The sequence below is a fragment of the Medicago sativa genome, chromosome 6 (genome assembly GCF_051527215.1).
Source record: "Medicago sativa cultivar Bolivia chromosome 6, Bolivia_mono, whole genome shotgun sequence".
In the NCBI taxonomy this organism is placed as follows: domain Eukaryota; kingdom Viridiplantae; phylum Streptophyta; class Magnoliopsida; order Fabales; family Fabaceae; genus Medicago; species Medicago sativa.
Genome location: NC_140754.1, coordinates 81490306 through 81511237, shown reverse-complemented (window position 1 = coordinate 81511237; position 20932 = coordinate 81490306). Strand labels below are relative to the sequence as shown.

Sequence of the window (20932 nt, the reverse complement as noted above, 5' to 3'; positions counted from 1 at the left end):
TCAAAATCCCATTGATTTTCTCTTTTATTTTCTTAATCAAATTTCAATGAAAATTAATCATACTTGACTTCCTCTTTCAAAATAACTAATCAAACCTCACCTTTTCTTAAAATCTCATGCCTTTAAGGCCTCTCAATCTCCATTCTTCAAAATTCCAATTTTCAAACTTAAAATCAACCAACAAAAACAAAAACATTTTTGGAAGAGAACTACAGTGGATTTGATCCCTTAAAAGGGTACGTAGGCAAGGAATCAAAATTCCTTCAATTCAAATAAAACAAAATTCAAACACATTCTTCTCCCTCCAATTCTTCACTTAGCAAACTTTAGGTGTAAATATCATTTTCAAAATAGCATTTAAAAATAAAGCGCGCGCGTAGAAAGTAAAGACGGTTCCTATAGGATACTATAGTCGTTATGGGTGCCTAACACCTTCCCGTAACGAAAACAACTCTCGAACCTCGATTCTCAAGGGTTTTGCTTATTTTTCCCTTCCCAAGAAAAAATGAGATATCAAAGGTTAAAAATGTTCAAACGTAATCAATGTTTGACACCCGAAAACCAAGATAAAACAAAGGTTACAGTCAACAAGAAGGCATTGATTATACTGAAACTTTTGCTCCAGTTGCAAGACTGGAAGCAATCAGGTTACTTCTTTCCTATGCAGTTAATCATGGCATTATATTATATCAGATGGATGTTAAGAGTGCATTTCTTAATGGTGTCATAGAAGAAGAAGTGTATGTCAAGCAACCTCCTGGATTTGAGGATATTAAGTATCCTGACTATGTTTTTAAACTGAAGAAATCACTATATGACTTGAAACAAGCTCCCAGAGCTTGGTATGATAGGCTAAGTAATTAATTAATCAAAAATGATTTTAAACGAGGACAGGTTGACACTACACTCTTCAGAAGGACTCTTGAGAAAGACATTCTTGTTGTGCAAATATATGTTGATGATATAATATTTGGTTCTTCTAATGCATCTCTTTGCAAGGAATTTTCTAAGTTAATGCAGGATGAATTTGAAATGAGCATGATGGGAGAGCTGAAGTTCTTCCTTGGCATTCAAATCAATCAATGCAAAGATGGAGTTTATGTTCATCAATCAAAGTATACAAAGGAGCTTCTGAAGAAGTTCAAGCTTGAAGATTGTAAAGTGATGAACACTCCAATGCACCGTACGTGCACCTTAAGCAAAGAAGATGAAGGAGCTAAAGTAGATCAGAAGCTGTACAGAGGTATGATTGGTTCTTTGTTATATCTCACTGCATCTAGGCCAGATATTTTATTCAGTGTATGCTTGTGTGCAAGATTCCAATCAGATCCTAGAAAATCTCACATGACTGCTGCAAGAGAATCTTCAAGTATTTGAAAGGAACAACTAATCTTGGACTCCTTTATAGGAAATCCTTAGATTATAAGCTAATTGGATTCTGTGATGCTGATTATGCTGGTGATATGATTGAAAGAAAGTCAACCAGTGGCAATTGTCAATTTCTGGGTGATAATCTTATATCATGGGCTAGCAAAAGACAAACAACTATTGTTGTGTCTACAGCAGAAGCAGAATACATTTCAGCTGCAAGTTGTTGTACACAACTACTTTGGATGAAACATCAGTTGGAAGATTATCAGATAATTGCTAACAGTATTCCCATTTATTGTGATAATACTGCTGCTATTTGTTTGTCTAAAAATCCAATTTTGCATTCAAGAGCTAAGCATATTGAAATCAAACACCATTTTATCAGAGACTATGTTCAAAAAGGAGTTTTAGTTATACAATTCATTGATACTGAGAATCAATGGGCTGATATATTTACTAAGCATTTAACTGTTGAAAGGTTTGATTTTATAAAGAAAAATTTGAACATGCACTTCGTGTCTGATTAAAAGCTTGCTTGCTCCTGAATAGGATTTTAGGTTCTGAAGTCAGTTCAGAAGCAGTGGTCCATCAGAAGCTCTTTATTGAGATTATGAGGAAACTCGCTTCTGATGATGACGTTAGCATCTAAAGTTCAGAAGCTGGATTTTATGCTCCTGAATAATTGAGTTAGTCGAAACGTTGGGAGTTACTTTATTTGGTAATTCCTGGCCCACTAACTTGGTAGTTACTCTGAGAACTTCTGACGTGGCTTATCTGTATTGGTGTATAACTTAAAAGGGCAAATGATGATTTAATAGCTTTGAAAGTACTTTTCACGAGCCCCCAATTTTGTCATTAATGTTATGTTTGTTTGTCTCTTTTGAATTGCAATCGTTTTACTTTTAACACTTTGTCAATTCACACACTACTCACTCACAACAAACACATTTGCTCTCAAACCTCTTGCGAAGTAAGCGCAAAAATCTTAGAACCCTAAATTCTCTAAATCTTCTTAAATCTTCATCAAATGGCATCTTCAAGTTCGCAACGAGAAGCTTCAGAATCTACTGCACAAAAGGTCCCTGATTATGACTACAGAGGAAGAAGCATGAAACTAGAAGAATGGGAACTACAGGTTCAGATAGAAAATCCGGTGGATTTTGAATCACTAGCCTTTCATGAGTGTTGGATCAGAAGCTACTATGAAGAGCAAGGTCTTATACCATACTTCAAAATGTTGAATGGACCAACATACGAAGCCATGGTGAGGCACTTTTGGGTGAGAGCTAAGGTATATGACAAACCTGCATCCATAGCTGAAGAAAGTCAAATGGTTCTGCTTTATCCAGAACCGGAAGGGAAGACTAGAGAAGAGATGGGTCTTGAGCCATTTACCGGAGTTGAAATCAGGTCAAGTATCTGTGGTATTCCAGTAAGAATTGCGGAATGGCAGATAGAAACTGTACTCGGTGTAGAAGCTTCTGGGAAATATTCAGGAGTTGATCTTTCACGCCCATCTAATGAACGCGTCTGGAAGGAAAGAGCAAACATGGTTATTTACAATTCCACGAAGGAAGGAAAGTATGCTGATTTGGACATGGTAACTAAGCTGCTTCTAAAAATTCGGAACGAGAATTTGCTACCATGTGGTGGAAATGAAAAACCCAATCTGGCACAGAAAGTCCTTCTACAGCACTTCATCCAAAAGGAAAAGGTGAATGTGCCCAAATACATGTTCAAGTGGTTGATTGATAATCTGAAGAAAAGTCAGTTGCTAGATAAACCATGGGTACCCTACGGAAGGCTCTTATCAGAAATATTCTATCAAGGAGGTGTTTTGGACAGACTAAGCAGTGTTGAAGCCTTCACAGATGAGCTGCTTGACACTAAGACTGGGAAGTTCATAAATGCTCAAACCCTCAAGAATATGAAGTTGATCAGTAGTGTCACCAAGCTTCAAACTGATTTGAGTGAATCCAATGTCAGGTCTGATCTCATGAAGGACTTCCTGCCTATCTGCAAGAAGGATCCTATTGATGTGCAGATGTACTACATCAAGGATCACTATGAGGCAACCAACAAGGTCATCAGGCTGGAGGATGTACCTGAAGAGATGTATGGCGGTGTTCTGCCAAAAGCTAGAGGCAGAAAATCAAAAAGGAAGATGACTGCAGAAGAATATCTGGAGGTTGAAAAATCTGTTAAGAAGGCAAAAGGTGCTTCTGACAAGCTCAAAATTGGTGGTTCTGCAATGGCATCAGCAGGTTCTTCTAGTGAGCTTCCAACCTCTTCTGATGTTCAACCGACTCTTGATGATGTTGTTCCGGCTGTTGATCCAACACCACCCACCATTGAGCTTCCTGAACGGGTAAGAAATCCACCTCCTTACCTTCGTGATTACCATTGTTATTCCACTATGCTGCACTATCATGAACCACAATCCTACAAGGAAGCCTCAACAGATCCTCATTGGCAGCAAGCTATGCAGGAAGAATTGCAGGCATTAGAGAAAACTCACACCTGGGACCTTGTTGACCCTCCTTCTAATAAGACTCTTTTAGGATGTAAATGGGTTTATAAAATAAAGACTATCTCTGATGGATCTATTGAGCATTACAAAGCTCGTCTTATGGCAAAGGGGTTCACTCAAGAGTATGGTATTGATTATGAAGAAACATTTGCCCCTGTTGCACGCATCACCTCTGTTCGAACACTTCTTGCCATTGCCGCCACTTGCAAATGGAGACTTACTCAGATGGATGTTAAAAATGTATTTCTCAAAGGTGAGTTAGAAGAAGAGGTCTACATGCGTCCTCCTCTAGGATATACTTTTCAGGAAAATAAAGTATGTCGTCTTCGTAAGGCTTTTTATGGTCTCAAACAAGCACCTAAAGCTTGGTTTGCTAAATTTCACAAGACTATCACCCAGTTGAATTTCTCTTCTAGTGGTCATGATTCTGCTCTCTTTACTCGAAAAACTGCTAATGGTACTGTTATCTTGCTTCTTTATGTCGATGACGTGATTATCACTGGAGATTCTTGTGTCAACATTTTGAGATGAAGGATCTTGGACCATTAAGTTACTTTATGGGGCTTGAAGTGTTATCTTCGAGTAATGGTTGGTTTCTCTCACAGGCTAAGTATGCTTCTGATCTTGTCTCTCGAGCAGGTATCAGTGATAGTAAAATCGAACACAGTCCTCTTGAACCAAACGTTCGATTTACTCCTCAAGATGGTACTTTACTTAATGATGCTACTCTTTATCGGCAGCTCGTAGGTAGTCTGATATTGTTTTATCTTGGTTTTTCGGGTGTCAAACATTGATTAAGTTTGAACCTTTCTAACCTTTGATATCTCATTTTTTCTTGGGAAGGGGAAAATAAGAAAAACCCTTGAGAATCGAGGTTCGGGAGTTGTTTTCGTTACGGGAAGGTGTTAGGCACCCATAACGACTATAGTATCCTATAGGAACCGTCTTTATTTTCTACGCGCGCGCTTTATTTTTAAATGCTATTTGAAAAGTTTATTTAACCCTAAGAGTTTACTAAGTGAAGAATTGGAGGGAGAAGAATGTTTGAATTTTTATTTTATTTGAATTGAAGGAATATTGGTTCCTTGCCTACGTACCCTTTTAAGGGATCAAATCCACCGTAGTTCTCTTCCAAAAAATATTTTTGTTTTTGTTGGTTGATTTTAAGTTTGAAAATGGGATTTTGAAGAATAGAAAGAGGCCTCAAGGGCATGAGATTGTGAAAATGTGAGGTTGAATTCGTCATTTGCAAAAGAAGTCCTAGTATTATTAGAATTCATTAAGGTTTTATTTAAGAAAATAAAAGAGAAAATGCAAAGGAGTTTTGACTCCTATATTTTTTGGAAAAAGGTTTTCAAACGATGTTGTTCAAGTTTTTTGGAAAATTGATTTTTCTGAGTGTAAATCCTAAGCATTCATCTAAACATGCAATCCTAAACATACATCTAAACATGCATAACCTAAGCATACACCTAAAGTAACCATGTGAGGTGTGTGCTAGTGTCGGTGTGAGTGTTGGTGTACATATTTAGAGTCCATAGTCCATATTACATCCTTCACCTACATACACACTACTTCCTTGTGGGAACTTAGTCCCACATAAATGAATTAAAAGCAAGAGGAAAGTAAAGAAATGAGATGAGAAAGTGTGATGGAGAATATGCTTATGATGTATGAAACATGAAACAAGAAAAATGTTAGTAGCATAGGGTAATATCAAAGAAAATAAAGCAAGTAAAATATCAAGACAAAAGCATAAAAAATTTCACAGAATAAAGCCAAAAAGTGCAAAAATATAACTAAAATTTACTCTCAAAATGCAAGAATCCTATTGCCTAAAGTTCTCACATTCTAATACATTTTTCAAAGGTTTAGAATCAGGTCTTAAAATGAGAATTAAGGCAACATGATGAACTTGACATTTACAAAGTAAACTTAAGCATATTTGCATTATCTATTCACAAATGTAACTTGCAAACCAAGTGATTAACCAAGATTCACACACAAGCATCAAAATTATGCACAAACAGTAGCTAAAGATTCATAGAATCATATAACATGTATATCAAACAATTATCAAGAACATAGAATGAAATTGAGCAATTTTCATAGGTTTTTTCTCATAAAATCAAGAAATAATGCAAGAAAATGTGATAATATTTTTTAACAAAATTTTCAGTAAACAAAATGCATAGAAACATCACAAAAATAACAAGAAACATGCATGAATTTTTTAGAATTTTAAGGGATTTTTTTTTAAGCTTGAGAACATATAAAACTTCACAAATTTTAACAAAAATGGTAGACAATTAATAAGAAAATACCACACATATTTTTAATCAAGATTTAACACATAACAACATCACAAAAATGTTAAGAAAATGATCAAGAACATATAGAAATTTTTTTAGGAATTTTTTTATGAAAAAATTAGACAGACAGGGGTGTAATTAGCAAGAAATAGCACAAACACACTAAAAAAGGGGGGTGTGCGAGGCAAGAGGCTCACAGGCATGCAGAATGGGCTTGGGGAGAGCAACTGGACCGGGTTATGGAGCAGGCCATGGGTTGAACCGGTTCATTGGCCTATATAAGGCCTTGAACCGGTTTTGGTTCATTTCCTCACTCCCTTTCTCTCACTAAAATGAAATCTAGAGAGAGAGAGTCTGCAAGTGACTCTCTCTTCTCCGACGAAGCTCTCTTCCTCCGGTCACCTTCCTCCTTTCTCCGACGTGGTGGCCGGTGGTGGCGCCGCCGCGTCGGAGCTGCAAACTACTCCGATTCTAAATCTAATTACATATTCTTAAAGCTCTTCCTCTCCTCTTTTCAATTCTGAAGCTAGATTTCTAAAAAGATCTTTGAATCGGCGTAGATCTAGAAAGGAACTTACGGTTTTAATGTTTTTCAAAAGTTTTCTTCGAATCTTGTTCGATCTACACCGGTTTAATGATGAACACTACGCATATTGTTGAAAACTGGAAAATAACAGTGAGTTTGAGGAATTACCTCTTTGAATTTTCGGAGATGCGAACGAAAGATCCAGAGAAAGCTTTTGAATCCGAAAATAAATTGGTGTTCTTCTTGTTCCTTCTCGCCGGTTGAGAATTCACTTCGTTCTTTCTTCTTCTCTTCGTACGATTAAGCTTTCGTGATCGTGTTTGGATTCGTCACCGTAGGTGATGAATTCGCACTGGGATTGCGAAGCGATGGTTCAGTGATGAGAATCCAGCAATGGATCGCTGAGAACCGTGACGAATTTCATGAATTTGTCTTGAATTGTTGATCCTGGAAAATTAGGGTTTATACGTGATTTTGCGAATTTCTTGTGTTTTCTGTGAAATTGAAACGATTTTGATGATTGTGATGATTCTGTGATGTTGAATTTTGTGCGATTTGAAGGATTTGATGAAGAATTGAAAGGATTAGGGTTCGGAGAAGATGAAGTTCTGCGAAGTTCTTGATGAACTTCAAAGAAATTCTTCAGATTCTTGAACCTTGATCTAACCGTCAAGAGAGAGAAAATTGTGATGTGTTTGTGTGAGTTGGCAGAGAATGAATGGCCCTTGGTACTGTTGCATTGATGACACAGCCTTATATAGGCTGACATGTGGACCTCTGGACCAATGTGTGATTGCCACGTAATCTTGGACTGATGACTTGGACAAAAGGACTTTGAGGACTTCTATGCAATTTTTAAGAACTCGGGACTAATCTGCAATTATTTAGAAACAAAGGACCAAAATGCAAAAGACAAAAGGGACTAAAAAGCAAAAAACAGAATTATTAAAAAGGACCAAAATGAAAATAACTAAAATTGAATTAAAATTGAATTAAAAATGAATAAAATGGAAAAAACTTAGAGTGAAATGAAATAAAAAATACCAAAAGGACTAAAATGAACCAATTACTTAAATGAGGTACTTCAAAGTAACCTCTCTCTGCCAAAATTTCGTGTGAAAAGACCAAAATGTCCCTAGGGACTAAAATGACTCAAAATGATTCAAATGCAATTTTAAAATGGTTTTTGACATGGAATTAAAGCAAGAGTTTATACAGGCAAATTAAAAGACTCGGAGACAATTTTTCAAAGATTGAAAGAAATTTTAACATAGGAAATGACTAAAATGCCCCTAGGGGCTAAACTGACTCAAAGTGACTTCAAATGTGATTTTTGGAAATGGATTTTAACATAGAATTGAAACAAGGACTTATTCAAACCAATTGAAAAGACTCAAACAATTTCCAAGGACTAAAATGAGTTTGAATGCAGGAAATGACTAAAATACCCTTTTTCATGAATTTTGCAAATAATATTGAAATAAAATGCAGAGGAATATGTAATTGATCAGAGATAAATTCAAATGACTTGAAATGCAAGAAAAATGTTTTGGATGACTTGAAATACAAGAAAACATAGACAAATACACAGTTGAAAAGATTTTTAAAGCTGAATTGAGAGATGAAGCGGAGTAAAATGTCAGGGTAAAACAATATCAAATTGGCAATTCTTCAAGAGTGATAGACATGTATCAAAGATGAAAGAAAACTTTGAACAAGTATTTTTATGTCCAAAATTAGGGTATAACAGATATACCTCACTGTTACTCGGCCAGATATTTCATATGTTGTTCATCTTGTTAGCCAATTCATGGCTTCTCCACGTACCACACATTACGCTGCTGTACTTTCGATTATTCGGTATATCAAAGGTACTTTATTTTATGGTCTTCATTACTCAGCTACATCTCCATTGATTCTTAGAGCCTATTCTGATGCCGATTGGACCGGTGATCCTAGTGATCGTTGTTCCACCACTGGTTTTTGTATTTTTCTTGGAGATTCTCTTATATCTTGGCGTAGCAAGAAACAAATCTTAGCAGCTCGCTCTAGCACTGAAGCTGAATATCGTGCTCTTGCTGATACTACTTCTGAGATATTATGGCTTCGTTGGCTTCTTGCTGATTTAGAGACATCTCAATCTTCACCAACTGATCTATATTGTGACAATCGAAGTGCAATTCAAATTGCCCAGAATGACGTTTTCCACGAGCGAACCAAACACATTGAAATTGACTCTCACTTCATTCATCAACATCTTCTCCGTGGTGAACTTCATCTTATCTCCATTGGCACTCTTGATCAACCGGCTGATTTGTTCACAAAACCTCATTCTCCAGGACGTTTCCGCACTTTAGTTTCCAAACTCAAGTTGGTCGAAGCTCCACCCACTTGAGTTTGAGGGGGGATGTTAAGATATATTATAATTCTCTATTTATTTTAATTATATTGTAATTATGTTAGGAGTAGTTAGTCTTTATTTGTGATTATTATTTGTGTTTCTTTGTCTCCTATCCTATAATATAAATAGGACAATTTCCTTGTACTTGAAATATACAATGAATATACAAACATTTTCTTATATCTTCCTGAGTTTCTACAATATACAGTTGTGCTGCAACAGAGAAGATCGATATTGATTACTTGACAAAATGATTGTGTATCATGCCAAAACTAAGCATTAACCTCACCATAAACCTCGTTTGCGCTTATAAGCTGGTGAAAGTTTTATCAATTATACAGCATGTTTAGTCGATTCTTAGATCGGGGATTGGATACCGAGTTTTCAGAAGAAAAAAAATTATACAGCATGTTTATAGGTTAGACAGACAGCATATGACATCAGTCAGGAGAGATATATGATTTATATACTCAAACACAAATCTTCTTTTGAACAAGAAAACAAACACAAATCTGTATAAGCCAGAACTTAGAAACCAACAAGGAAGACAGGTCGTAGCTATTAACATGGATATCTGTTAAATATGGAAGTTAAAGAAATCTAATACTAAGAACCAGCAGTGGCACATCCGACTTAACTCGGAGCAGGAGAAATCCTAGATTGTGTTATTTTTACTTAAAAACATACGATTAAAGAGGTTCTTTTATTACCATCTCTTCTCATATTTTTTTTTTGAAGGATCTTCTCATATATTTAAACTTTACTTAGAAAATTACCACAAAATAACTCAAGAATAATTTGAAATCCAGCAAAGGGCAGGTCTTATTCTAGTGTTAATAATAGAAACAATCATAATATGAACAAAAACAGAACAACTTTGTCCTTTCACCGAAGAACACATTTGTTTTCAAGAAAAAAAAAACAAATTTTCGTACTTCCTCTAAATTTGTCATCATTCTTTTTGTCTCCGAGTTTCAATCACAATATCTCCCCACTTCAAAAAATATGTATTATTAACTTTCATGAAATTCATTTTATTTGTCGTCTCATTTTTAACATGCAGGTGTGTGACATTAACCCTAAATAATATGTTATCTTAGCTATTTGATTGGTTGACTTAAGGATTTGATATAAAAGTTTACTTTATAACAAAATTATTGCAACAAACACTTGTTCTATGAAGTCAAGGATTTGATATAAAAGTTTACCACTCTGCAATGCACTTACGTTTCATTTTTAACATACAGGTTTAGGACAATCTTAGAAAATACTTCATTCTTCTCTATGAAGCACTGAGACAAATACGTCCACTGGACACGACACTGCCATGCCAACACTGCATGTGTTAGTGTCCAACACCGAACATACCTTCGAGGTCAAGTCTTACAAGCTGCTTATGTTTATGACCTTAGGGTAGCTCCTAAGGACAACAAACTAATAAAATTAAAGGAATGGAAAAAGAAATCAATCCCAAATTTTCTTGATTAAGCTTTTAAATCGCAACATGTAAATTTCAACAACATCCAAATTAATCATTTTCAGGAAATCCTTTTCCGTATACCTATAGAAGCTGGATGGAAGTCGAACTCGTCTTTTCGTCTATAGAATGTTCAACTGGTCACTCAGATACATAACAAACCTTCAAGTGGGCCAGAATATATAACATCCAAACATAAAAAGGTTTCAGAATATATACCAACAACATAATTTAAAATGAATGACTAATATATTTATTCAAATTTAAAAGGTTTCAAAATTTTGCCATTTAAAAGGTTTCAAAATTTTGCCATTAAAATAACAAACCATCTTAATGATTCTGTTGGAGGAAATTTTGTTGACAGTGTAGCTTAAAACTGAAATGATTCAAACTAATTTGTTTTTGTACTTTGCCGCATAGCTACATCCTGTTTTCTTGTTTTTGCAGCCAAACACATGTTGAACGTACAACTTGACATTAAATTATTGGGAATAATATGGTATGGAATAAAATTGTGGATAACAGGAACAAATTGTGACTAAAGCAAATTTACTAGTTGAAAATGCAGCAAGGACAAACAATACATTGTGATTGTGACAGCAACAGAGAATAACTGTGACAGCAATTGCCGGGAATCACTGCCAGAGAACAAAATCAGGACTCATCACCGACGGGATCAAAGATTACGATGTAGAAACTAGGGTTGTTGAAGCCGAAGATCAGCTGTTGTGATGTTTCCGCCACTGCGTCAGTGAGTGGGACTGCAAACATTCGACATGGATCGAAAGTTTGAGGGATCACGTCAAGGAGTGTCCATAGGGAATCCTCACAATCAAGCCGGTTAGGAAGTCTATCTTGTAACCATCTCCAACCAAATACAACATTTTTTGGCACTGATGTGAGCCATAATCTCTGTACCATAGTCACATAATTCGCAATTCGTGTGGTACGCGGTACGGGTTCGGGTTCGCGGTACGCCACATGAGAAGAATTCGGTACGGATAGGGGTATAGAGCTTTGGTACGTTCCGGTTCGTAGTACTAGTATTACCTAATTAAATATAGCAAGTCATCAATAAATTTTTAAGAAAAATATTTTTCTTACTTAATTATTTAACCAAACTTAAAATTTATTAGTAATCACTAACTATTTCTAGAAGTTTATCATCTCAATTTGAGTTCCAGTACTTAAAACATTTTAATATTTAATAAATTAAATTAATTAATTTTATAGTGAGTAATAAGACTATCTTATTATTATATAGTCACTATAACATAAAGTGAGTAATAATTAAATTCTCAAATAACTTTAGAAGTATTTGTAGTTAAAAAATATTCAAAAAAACAAAAACAGTGAACCCATGCTAGCATTTGTAGTTAAAACTATTTTGGAAGTATTTAATGTTTTGATACAAAAAAAACTATCTTAGTTAAAAAATAGAGTTTACGTTTTAAAAAAAAAATTATAAAAATCCACAAAGACAAAGCCATACTTATTAAATATTATGTTTTCCCATTTCATTGGGTCAAACCAGAAAAGCCCATTAGAAAAAACAGAAGATCCAGCAAGAGAGAAGCCCAACTTCATAACTAATTACCCTAATTTCATCTTCTTCTTCATTCACGTGAAACAGCCACAGCCGCCGCCTACCAGACCTGTTTTTTCCGGTAATACGACGTTCTTCCTTCTCACTCTCACAACGCTCGTTTTTTCCGGTACCCATGGTTCGCTGGTTTTGGCGAATTTGTTCACGAATTTTCGCGAACCAGTACGCGAAAGTACCGCGAATCGGTTCGCGCGAACCAATTCGCGGTTCGCCGTCAATCCAGCGAATTATGTGACTATGCTCTGTACTACCTTCAATAATTTGTCGAAATCATTGAAAAAACACAAATTTCACAGCTCTTGATAACATCCTTTAACCGAGAATCCGTTGCACTCTCCGGCATTTAACAGCATCCGATACATGTTCCTGCAGCTGTAAATTTTCCACCATTCTTTGGTCATTCCCATTCAGATTTTGCCGCCAGCACCAGCAACCAACCTGTGTCTTTCCCACCTACATCCACTTCTGTGACATGGTATTGCATCTGCAATGTTCTTTCACCATTTCCTATCTCACTTCTAATAAGATTTGCAAACCAGTTTGGTTCAATGTCAATAACCCTACCAATTCTATTGTTATAGTAATTTTGGTTTTTATTTTTTTAAAGGCTAGTACTTTTGGTTCTTAATATTCTCCATTATTTAATCAGTTCTAAATATTCTCTGAAAAAGTTGAAAACAAAGTCAATCAGTTATAATCAAGTTGATGTTTTGAGGGATGCTTCAATTATTAATAATACCTTTTTTTAGGAGAATATACAAAGTCTAGTTGTAATTGATTATCAAACACTTTATTTGAGAAATGGAAGTTCACATCATTGAATAGAGATTTGAGATGAACTATCTGTCAGAAAACTATGCTGTTGCTGTTGGATTGTTGCTACACACGTTCTGTCTCAGAAAAATTATTTGGCAGAAAAGTGTTTTTACACAATACATTATTAATCACTAGAGCCATATGGTGTTGTTGCTTCTACACAAGTTCTGTCTCGGAAACTTCCGAGTTCTGATCTTCATCTGCTTTACTCTTTCTATAAGGATTTCATGTACTAAGATTGAAATTCTCAAAACTCTGCAACCAGTGTAACTGAGCTGTAAAGCATAGCATTACTCACTGTCCTTTCGAACAACCAACGGATTCTGTGGTGCATGTTAAGAGTCCCAAATCGGATAGGTGATGGTCTGACAATGTGTTTATAAGTGGGGGCAATCCTCACCTCACAAGCCTGTTTTGTGGGTTTGTTTTAGGCCCAACCACGATTTCTAAGATGGTATCAGAGCCTCTCCAAGATCCATTGGGCCACCTGCTAGCAGGTTTCCTCTATCGGGCCACCCATCCTTTATGTCCACGAACCAAGCCTAATATTGCTGGTCGTGAGGGGGTGTGTTAAGAGTCCCACATCGGAAAAGGTGATTGCCTGACAATGTGTTTATAAGTGGGGGAAATCCTCACCTCACAAGCCGGTTTTGTGATTTCTAAGAGTGCGGACAATCTCTAGACATGTTGCATGACAATGCACATAGCCAGATGACTACAATGGTTTCCTGACAATGTACCGTCAAAGAACAAATAAAATAAACATATAGTTTTGGTTGGAGAAAAGTTGCCTGAATTTGACCTGACACTGTACCGTCAAAGAACAAATAAACGCATAGTTTTGGTTAGAGAAAAGTTGCCTGAATTTGAAATATAACTTGTGTTTATTTCAACATGAGAGGATCCACTCTTGAAATTGTCATAAGCATCTTGAAATTGTCATACAAACCATTATGCAGAAAACATAAAATTCTATTATGTTACGGTCAAAACGAGAAAATAAAATGAAATTCATTTTAAAAGATCTATAAGTCATATGAATAAAGGAAATATTATGAATAAAGGAAATATTAATTCATGATATAGATTAAAGAGAAACAGAGTACCAGTTTGTAAGACTTCAAAAAGAAAAAGTATAAGGATTAGCAGATAAAAGTAAATTAATTCTTTCTATTGGAAGCACATAACCAAAACTTTGAATTATGAAACGAAACATAATTGATAGGAAAAAGGCTTCTTTATACCATCAAGTTTGCACATATAAATGTTTCCACAACAGATCTTTTTTTTGCAATTTTAAATTCTTTGAACTATCTAATTTGACCATGTTTGACAAAAAGATGCATAATTTTATAAGGGTCTTCATCCTTTCTAAGAAATGATAAGTCATGCACATATACATACATACATACATATATATATATATATATATATATATATATATATATATATATATATATATATATATATAGCAATCAATTCTTTTTCAAAAGATCTTTCTTAGAAAAAAAACATATATGGCTTCAAAGCCACGGGATCCGCCACAAAGGGATCCATTCAATTCCAATATACAAAAATAAATAAATAGAAGGGGAAAACAAGCCTCAATTTTCAAAATATTTACAATACTCATGAAGACTTCAACATCAAATGCCAACTTTATAAGCTTAAAGTGCCTAAAATTTAGAATAAGGCAGTCTACTTGTTGAATTTTAAGCAATTGTAAACTCTTTCAGAACCTTCAATTCGAGAATTTGAACCATTAGGACGGAGAAAAAATTAAAAAATTAAAGCTCCATGTGTAAAATGTTTTCATTTATAATTTCTAAAATGTCTATCAATCATGAGCGACAATACATCCTCCTTATGAAACACCGACACACCAGACACACCTTTGGTAAGAAGTGTTTTTGCTACAAAGCATTCCAAAGTAAATTGAAACAATATTTTAAGAGTACACAAACATCATCCACAAAATCTTACATTATGACTCATCATTTGAAAAACATCTCCAGCTAGAAACAACGAATTTGTAATTGACTATATACAAAAATAAATCAACATTTATAATAATGAAAATGATATCAAGTGTAAACAGAAAACCACAAACGTCCAATGTTGAGATTGAGAGTTAACTTTGTGATGGACCTAGACCAAGGAATGTACCCAACATCTTTCTATTCTCTTCTTTCATCAGTTCCTTTTGTTGCACCCACATCTTTCTCTGATAGTGAAGCATTGAGATAGTCATTAGTATAAGGATCGTTGAATACCACATCACCCTCCATGTCACTAAAATCACCCCCATCCCAGGACACGTGGATTCCTATTTGTGCTTCACTGCTAAGTTTTTCCCAATCAAACTCCACGCCAACGCCACAAAAACAAGTTAACAACCACTTAAGCTCCATGTGGTTCCATTCATTATTTTTACATGCTTCGTACAGTTCAGGCTTTCTTTCAAAACTCTTTTTAATACATTGATCCAATTTCACATCAAACAAAATTGCATGTTCCGACGACGGCTCAGTTTCTTCATAATTGGTGAAAATAGAAGGACGAGTAATTTCTTTGCCATTGAGAAACAAATCTAATCTTTCAATAAACGCAGGGTCTGGGATAAGAAAAATACATGTTATAGTCGTAGGGATCTTTTTACGAAACCAGAAAGAAATTGTGTCTCCCCTGACTTGGTGCTCAAACCAATCTGGAATCCCCTCACTTCCGTTTGGGACACAAATCTCTGTGCATCCAGCATCATGTAGGTCCTGTTTGTATTACATTATCAATTATATACGCAATACTATACATCAAATACTATATATTGCAAGATAAAACAACAACAAACCTGACTCAATAGCCTTCTTCTACTTTCCAAACTCAATGATTTACAATCAATTGCTGAAATACTTTCAAGATTTGGTGGAAACCCTCTAATTTCCTCGAGAGATGTGCAGTCAAACAAATCAAGATGCTTAAGATGACATTCACTAAAGCACTCGGGAAGAATTTTGAAATTGACGCTTGTTATTCTTAACACAGCAAGCTCATTGAGATTTTGAAATGAAAATGGCAATTCTATTATGGAAGTAGCATATAACTCAATCTCTTTTATATTTGTCATCTTACACAATAATTCTGGAAAACTCTTGAGACTCTTACAATTAGAGAGTTTCAATTCCTTAAGAGAGGGCAATTGCAAGGGTGGAATATTCTCGAGGTTCAGGCAGTTAAGTACCTCCAAGATTTCAAGTTTAATTAGGTACCCAACTGAATTGTGAATTGTAATTAAACTAGGACAATAATGAACGGAGAGCTCTTCTAAATTTGGAAGACCTGAGACATCAGATATATGAGTTAAATATTGAGAACGTTCCAATCTCAAGACTTTCATGTTGTTGTACTTTTTCTGCATAAACACAAAGAAGAAACAAACAAATAAAAATAAGACTCTATACTCTTACAGTGAAATTATAAATATACACAATTGGAAAATGAAATTATTTGACTTGCCTTGTTCGAAAAAAAAGATGATAAGGACTCCCAAGGGGATCCTCTCCATTTCAAGTTTCTCATAGTACTTGGAAGATACTTGGGACCTTCAGAAAAATTGGGACCTTCAGAAAAAGGGCCCCTTTCATTGCATAGTGTTTTGAGATTTGTCATCTTCTTGAAGGCTTTTTCATTCATGTCTATTACAAGGTTCCTTCGTGGATAAATCAGATATATCATTTCAATTTTACTACTTCCCTTTTAACAAAAAAAAAATGAAAATTAATCAACCACAATACAAATAACTTATAGAGCTAGAACATGTACAGCAATTAAGTCTAAAAAGAACTAGAACGAGATGTTCATATATAAGTTCAAAAAGAGAAAAGTCATGGTAAGCTAAACTAACGAATTGTTCATAGATATTAATCTTACTGTGTTTTCTTGTAAAACATGAGCTATATCATCATAACGCCACAGCCTACTGCGTTCTCCAGGCTCTTTAATTGATTCTTGCCGGACGATTTCTTTACCCATGTCTTTTATCAAGTCATGTAATTTCACACCACATCCATTAATCTTCATGAGAGATTTATCAACCAACACTCCAATGTGGCTTTTAATGCAATAACCATAATGATCATGAAGTTCCTCTTGGACACGCTTCACTCCACACCCATTAAATACACAAGCAATATCCAAAAAGACACTCTGTTGTTCTTCATCCAATGTGTCATAGCTTATTTTAAGTATCTTTTGGATATCGTGATGTGGAATTCTTTCATACTTATCTAATAAAGACTCACATTCTTCTATACTCTTTCCATACAAGTTGGAACCAATTACTTCTAAAGCTAATGGAAGGCCAGAAGCATATTTAACTGCACGGTTTAAAATATAATCATAGCTTGAATCATTTTTGTTACTTTCAAAAGCCTTTGTTCTTAACAACTCAAGAGCTTGTCTCTGTTTTAAACCATGTGCTTTGTATATTTCTGTAATCCCATGGCAAGATAACAAATGTTTGTCTCGAGTGGTAATAATGACTCTGCTTCCAGAACCAAGCCAACCAGGCTCTCCGACCAAAACCTGCAATTGCTTTAGGTTGTCAACATCATCGAGAATCAACAAAGATTTCTTCTGACATAGCCTTCTTTTTATGATTGGAATTCCTTCATTAACATGCCCAAACTTAGTTTCAAATCCGATTGATTTAGAGAGGAGCTGTTCTTGGAGATACTCTAAGCCATGTTTAACTGAATTTTCTCTCACATTGTGAAGGAAACACTTACATTCAAATTGATTAGCAATCAAATTATAAACTGCTTGAGCAAGTGTTGTCTTACCAATTCCTCCAGTTCCAATGATTCCTATCATGAAGACTCCATCAGTAGATCCCAATTCTAGAAGTGAGTTCACTTCTGATATTCGAGATTTGAGTCCAACAAGGTAATCAGCAACATGTAAAGGAACGTGGTTGATCTTGTAGGACACGTGTATAACTATTTTTTTAATAAAATCTCGTTCATATTCATTTCTGTCCAATCATAAATATTGATATAAATGCATCAGAATAACTATCACATATATGTATTGATATATAATAATGACACTGATAAAATCGTGTTCATATTGATTTCTGTCCAATTGTAATATTTCAATTCAAATTGTTACAACATACTGATACACTGATCTAATTTTATCTATACGAAAGAAAAATAGAAAACGTATATCTTTTGCCTTTAACACATTTAGCATAAGAAGATGATATATATATATATATATATATTCGTGTGTGTGTGTGTGTGTGTGTGATGTGTCTGTGTGTGTCGTCAGACAAGATTAAAAGGAAGAAGCGTACCCAAGATTGAAATGGTGTCCAGCTAAGTTAGCAGCTTGGTTAAGAGCTATCTTCCATTTCTGCAACCGCTTCATCTCTTGGCTATTATTTTGAAACCTCTCTTCATGCTTAGAAAGTGCTTCACCGTAACTGTCATTTTGTTTTCGCACATGAGAAGGTTCTGTGTCATAGAAAACAGGAATAACCGTGCTACCCTTTTCATTGGAACAACGAATGATGTGGACAAGTTCGTCTAAACAAAATGAAGAAGAAGCATAGTCCTTAGAGAAGACTATAATGGCAATCCTCGAGTCTTCAATGCTCTTGAGGAGCGAAGGTGTGATTTCATCACCTATCTGAAGCTCCTTGTCATCAATGAAGGTTCGGATTCCCTTGTCAGAAAGGGCTTTGTAGAGATTTCCAGTGAAACCGAATCGAGTGTCCGTACCTCTGAAACTAATGAACACATCAAAGCTGAAACCGTAAGCAAAGGAAGAAGAGGAGGAAGAAGAAGATGATTGCATAGCCATGAGAATAAATGGTGGTGAGAGTACTTTGGAGTGTTGTGTATAAAAATGGCAAGCTAGTTTCGCTCAAGAGTTATTTATTAGTGTGCATTTAACATTAGTGGCGAAACATCCTTCTCATTTTCCTATAGCCGTGTGGACCGGTCACAATTATTCTTCAACTTTTTCTTTAGTGAAAATCAATGCAGAATCTCGTGGCAATCTTTCTTTGTTACTTAATGAGTAAAATAATAGCATATGAAATGAAAATAAATGAAGTTGTTCTGTTGACTCAAAAATCAGAATGGAATAACAAGTTTAAAAAGAATAATAATAATGAACAGGTAATAGTTGTGTTATTTCAACATCACTGGATTTCTAATTTTAAAAATACACAAAAACCAAATGACACCATATATAACATTAAATTTTTCCTTCAAAAAAAAAAATATATAACATTAATTTTTTTTTTATGTTCAATAAGAACAAATGATATAAATGTTTTAATAAGAAAGGTTGAGTTGAGGGCAACATCATGATGGAGGCAGAGACTAGGCATCAAAAAGCATTGAATATCATAATAATTAATGCGTCAAAAAGTTCTAATATATCCCATTTTAAATTTGCTAGCTAGTTAATTAACAAATGCATAAATAAAAATAATATTCTCTTAACCAAATGACACTTTTCCTAAGTGGGAAACTTCCTTCCCATTTCTTATCTTCTGTTAAGTAAACATCACTTTTCCTACATCCTTCTTCCATATAATTTCTTTAAAGCAGTGTGAATGTCTTCAAAAGAAAAAGAAAAAAAGGTTAAAGTTTAAGGGAAGCATCAGTATTTATACAAGTCTAATCTCATCTATGTAACCAACATAACTAACTAAGAAGAAGAAAGTACAAGTACTAAAATGCCCTCTATCTATCTTGCTTGGGCTACAAGTTATCTTCTACAGAGCTTGCATTCTTAGTTTTGTCTTCTATATTCAATAATTGGACCTCCAAAATCATATAGATTAAAAACAGTAATTAAAGGGATCAAAAAAGTGTTGATGTTTAGTACCGTTCAGATATATCCCATTTTAATCTAGTTTTTTTTAACGAGAATAGCATATATTGATTGACGACTATATGGAGAGACATATTATGTGATTGGACCTCCAAATTCATATAGCTTACTTTGTGAAATTTTCATTTTTCTAAAATGCATTTATTTTAACTTGCTACTAAGAAAGTTAAGACACTTGAAATGAACCATTGTGATGGAGAGAAAATGAAATGTTCTAAAAAATGCACACAATTGTTCACTAATTTTAAGCTTGTTCCCTGAATATATATATATATATATATATATATATATATATATATGAGTCAGGATCCGTTGACACCAGGTGTCAACGGATTCGTTGACACCAAATCTCATACATTAAATTGATTTAATCCAGAGGCTATTAATTATTCATTTAAAAGTGCACGGTGGCATCAAATTTATTTTCCACACCTTAGTAACTATTTTTTTCCTCATCCTTTCTATTGCCCTCTTGCATTATACCATTATTCACTTAAAATGGTTTCTTGATTGTACCAAAAAAAATCGTTTCTTCTCCGAGATCTCAAAATTCTACACAGCCAATTCCTTATTCACTTCAACCAAATATAATAACTGTTGATTCTTATATGCACTGATCATTGGTTACTTTCTCAATTTACGTCGAAGGGTTTTTGAATGATTTCCAACAATTCAAATTGATTCATGAACTCAATTTACACACCTATGATTTGCGATCAATTTCAAAAAATTTACGGAAATTAGGTTTTAACAAAAGGGGGATATGTTTGCATAAAGTTTGTGATCCATATGGGAGGAATTAACCAATGGGGAATCAAGGTGAGGAAATGGGATCAAATTGAAAACAACAATTAAGTTATGGGACTAAACGTTTAATTAAGCCTAAATCAATCGATCTAACAAATGTCAAAGTGAACATGTTGTTGGATAATTTATTACAACAATACTCATAGGGTTTGCAAAAAAAAAACTTATATTTTTTATTAA

The 20932-nt window shown here is 34.6% G+C and overlaps 1 protein-coding gene across 1 annotated transcript; it reads right to left on the bottom strand.

The window, feature by feature from the left end:
- Positions 1-14946: 14946 nt before the first annotated feature.
- LOC146917334 (TMV resistance protein N-like) lies at positions 14947-18942 on the bottom strand. Its single transcript, XM_085719153.1, has 5 exons — positions 18393-18942; positions 16967-18068; positions 16553-16789; positions 15888-16448; positions 14947-15807 (listed from the first exon to the last, which is right to left on the bottom strand). Exons 1-5 carry the CDS (start codon positions 18899-18901, stop codon positions 15217-15219), a joined length of 3000 nt encoding a protein of 999 aa, XP_085575279.1. The 5' UTR covers positions 18902-18942; the 3' UTR covers positions 14947-15216.
- Positions 18943-20932: the final 1990 nt, after the last annotated feature.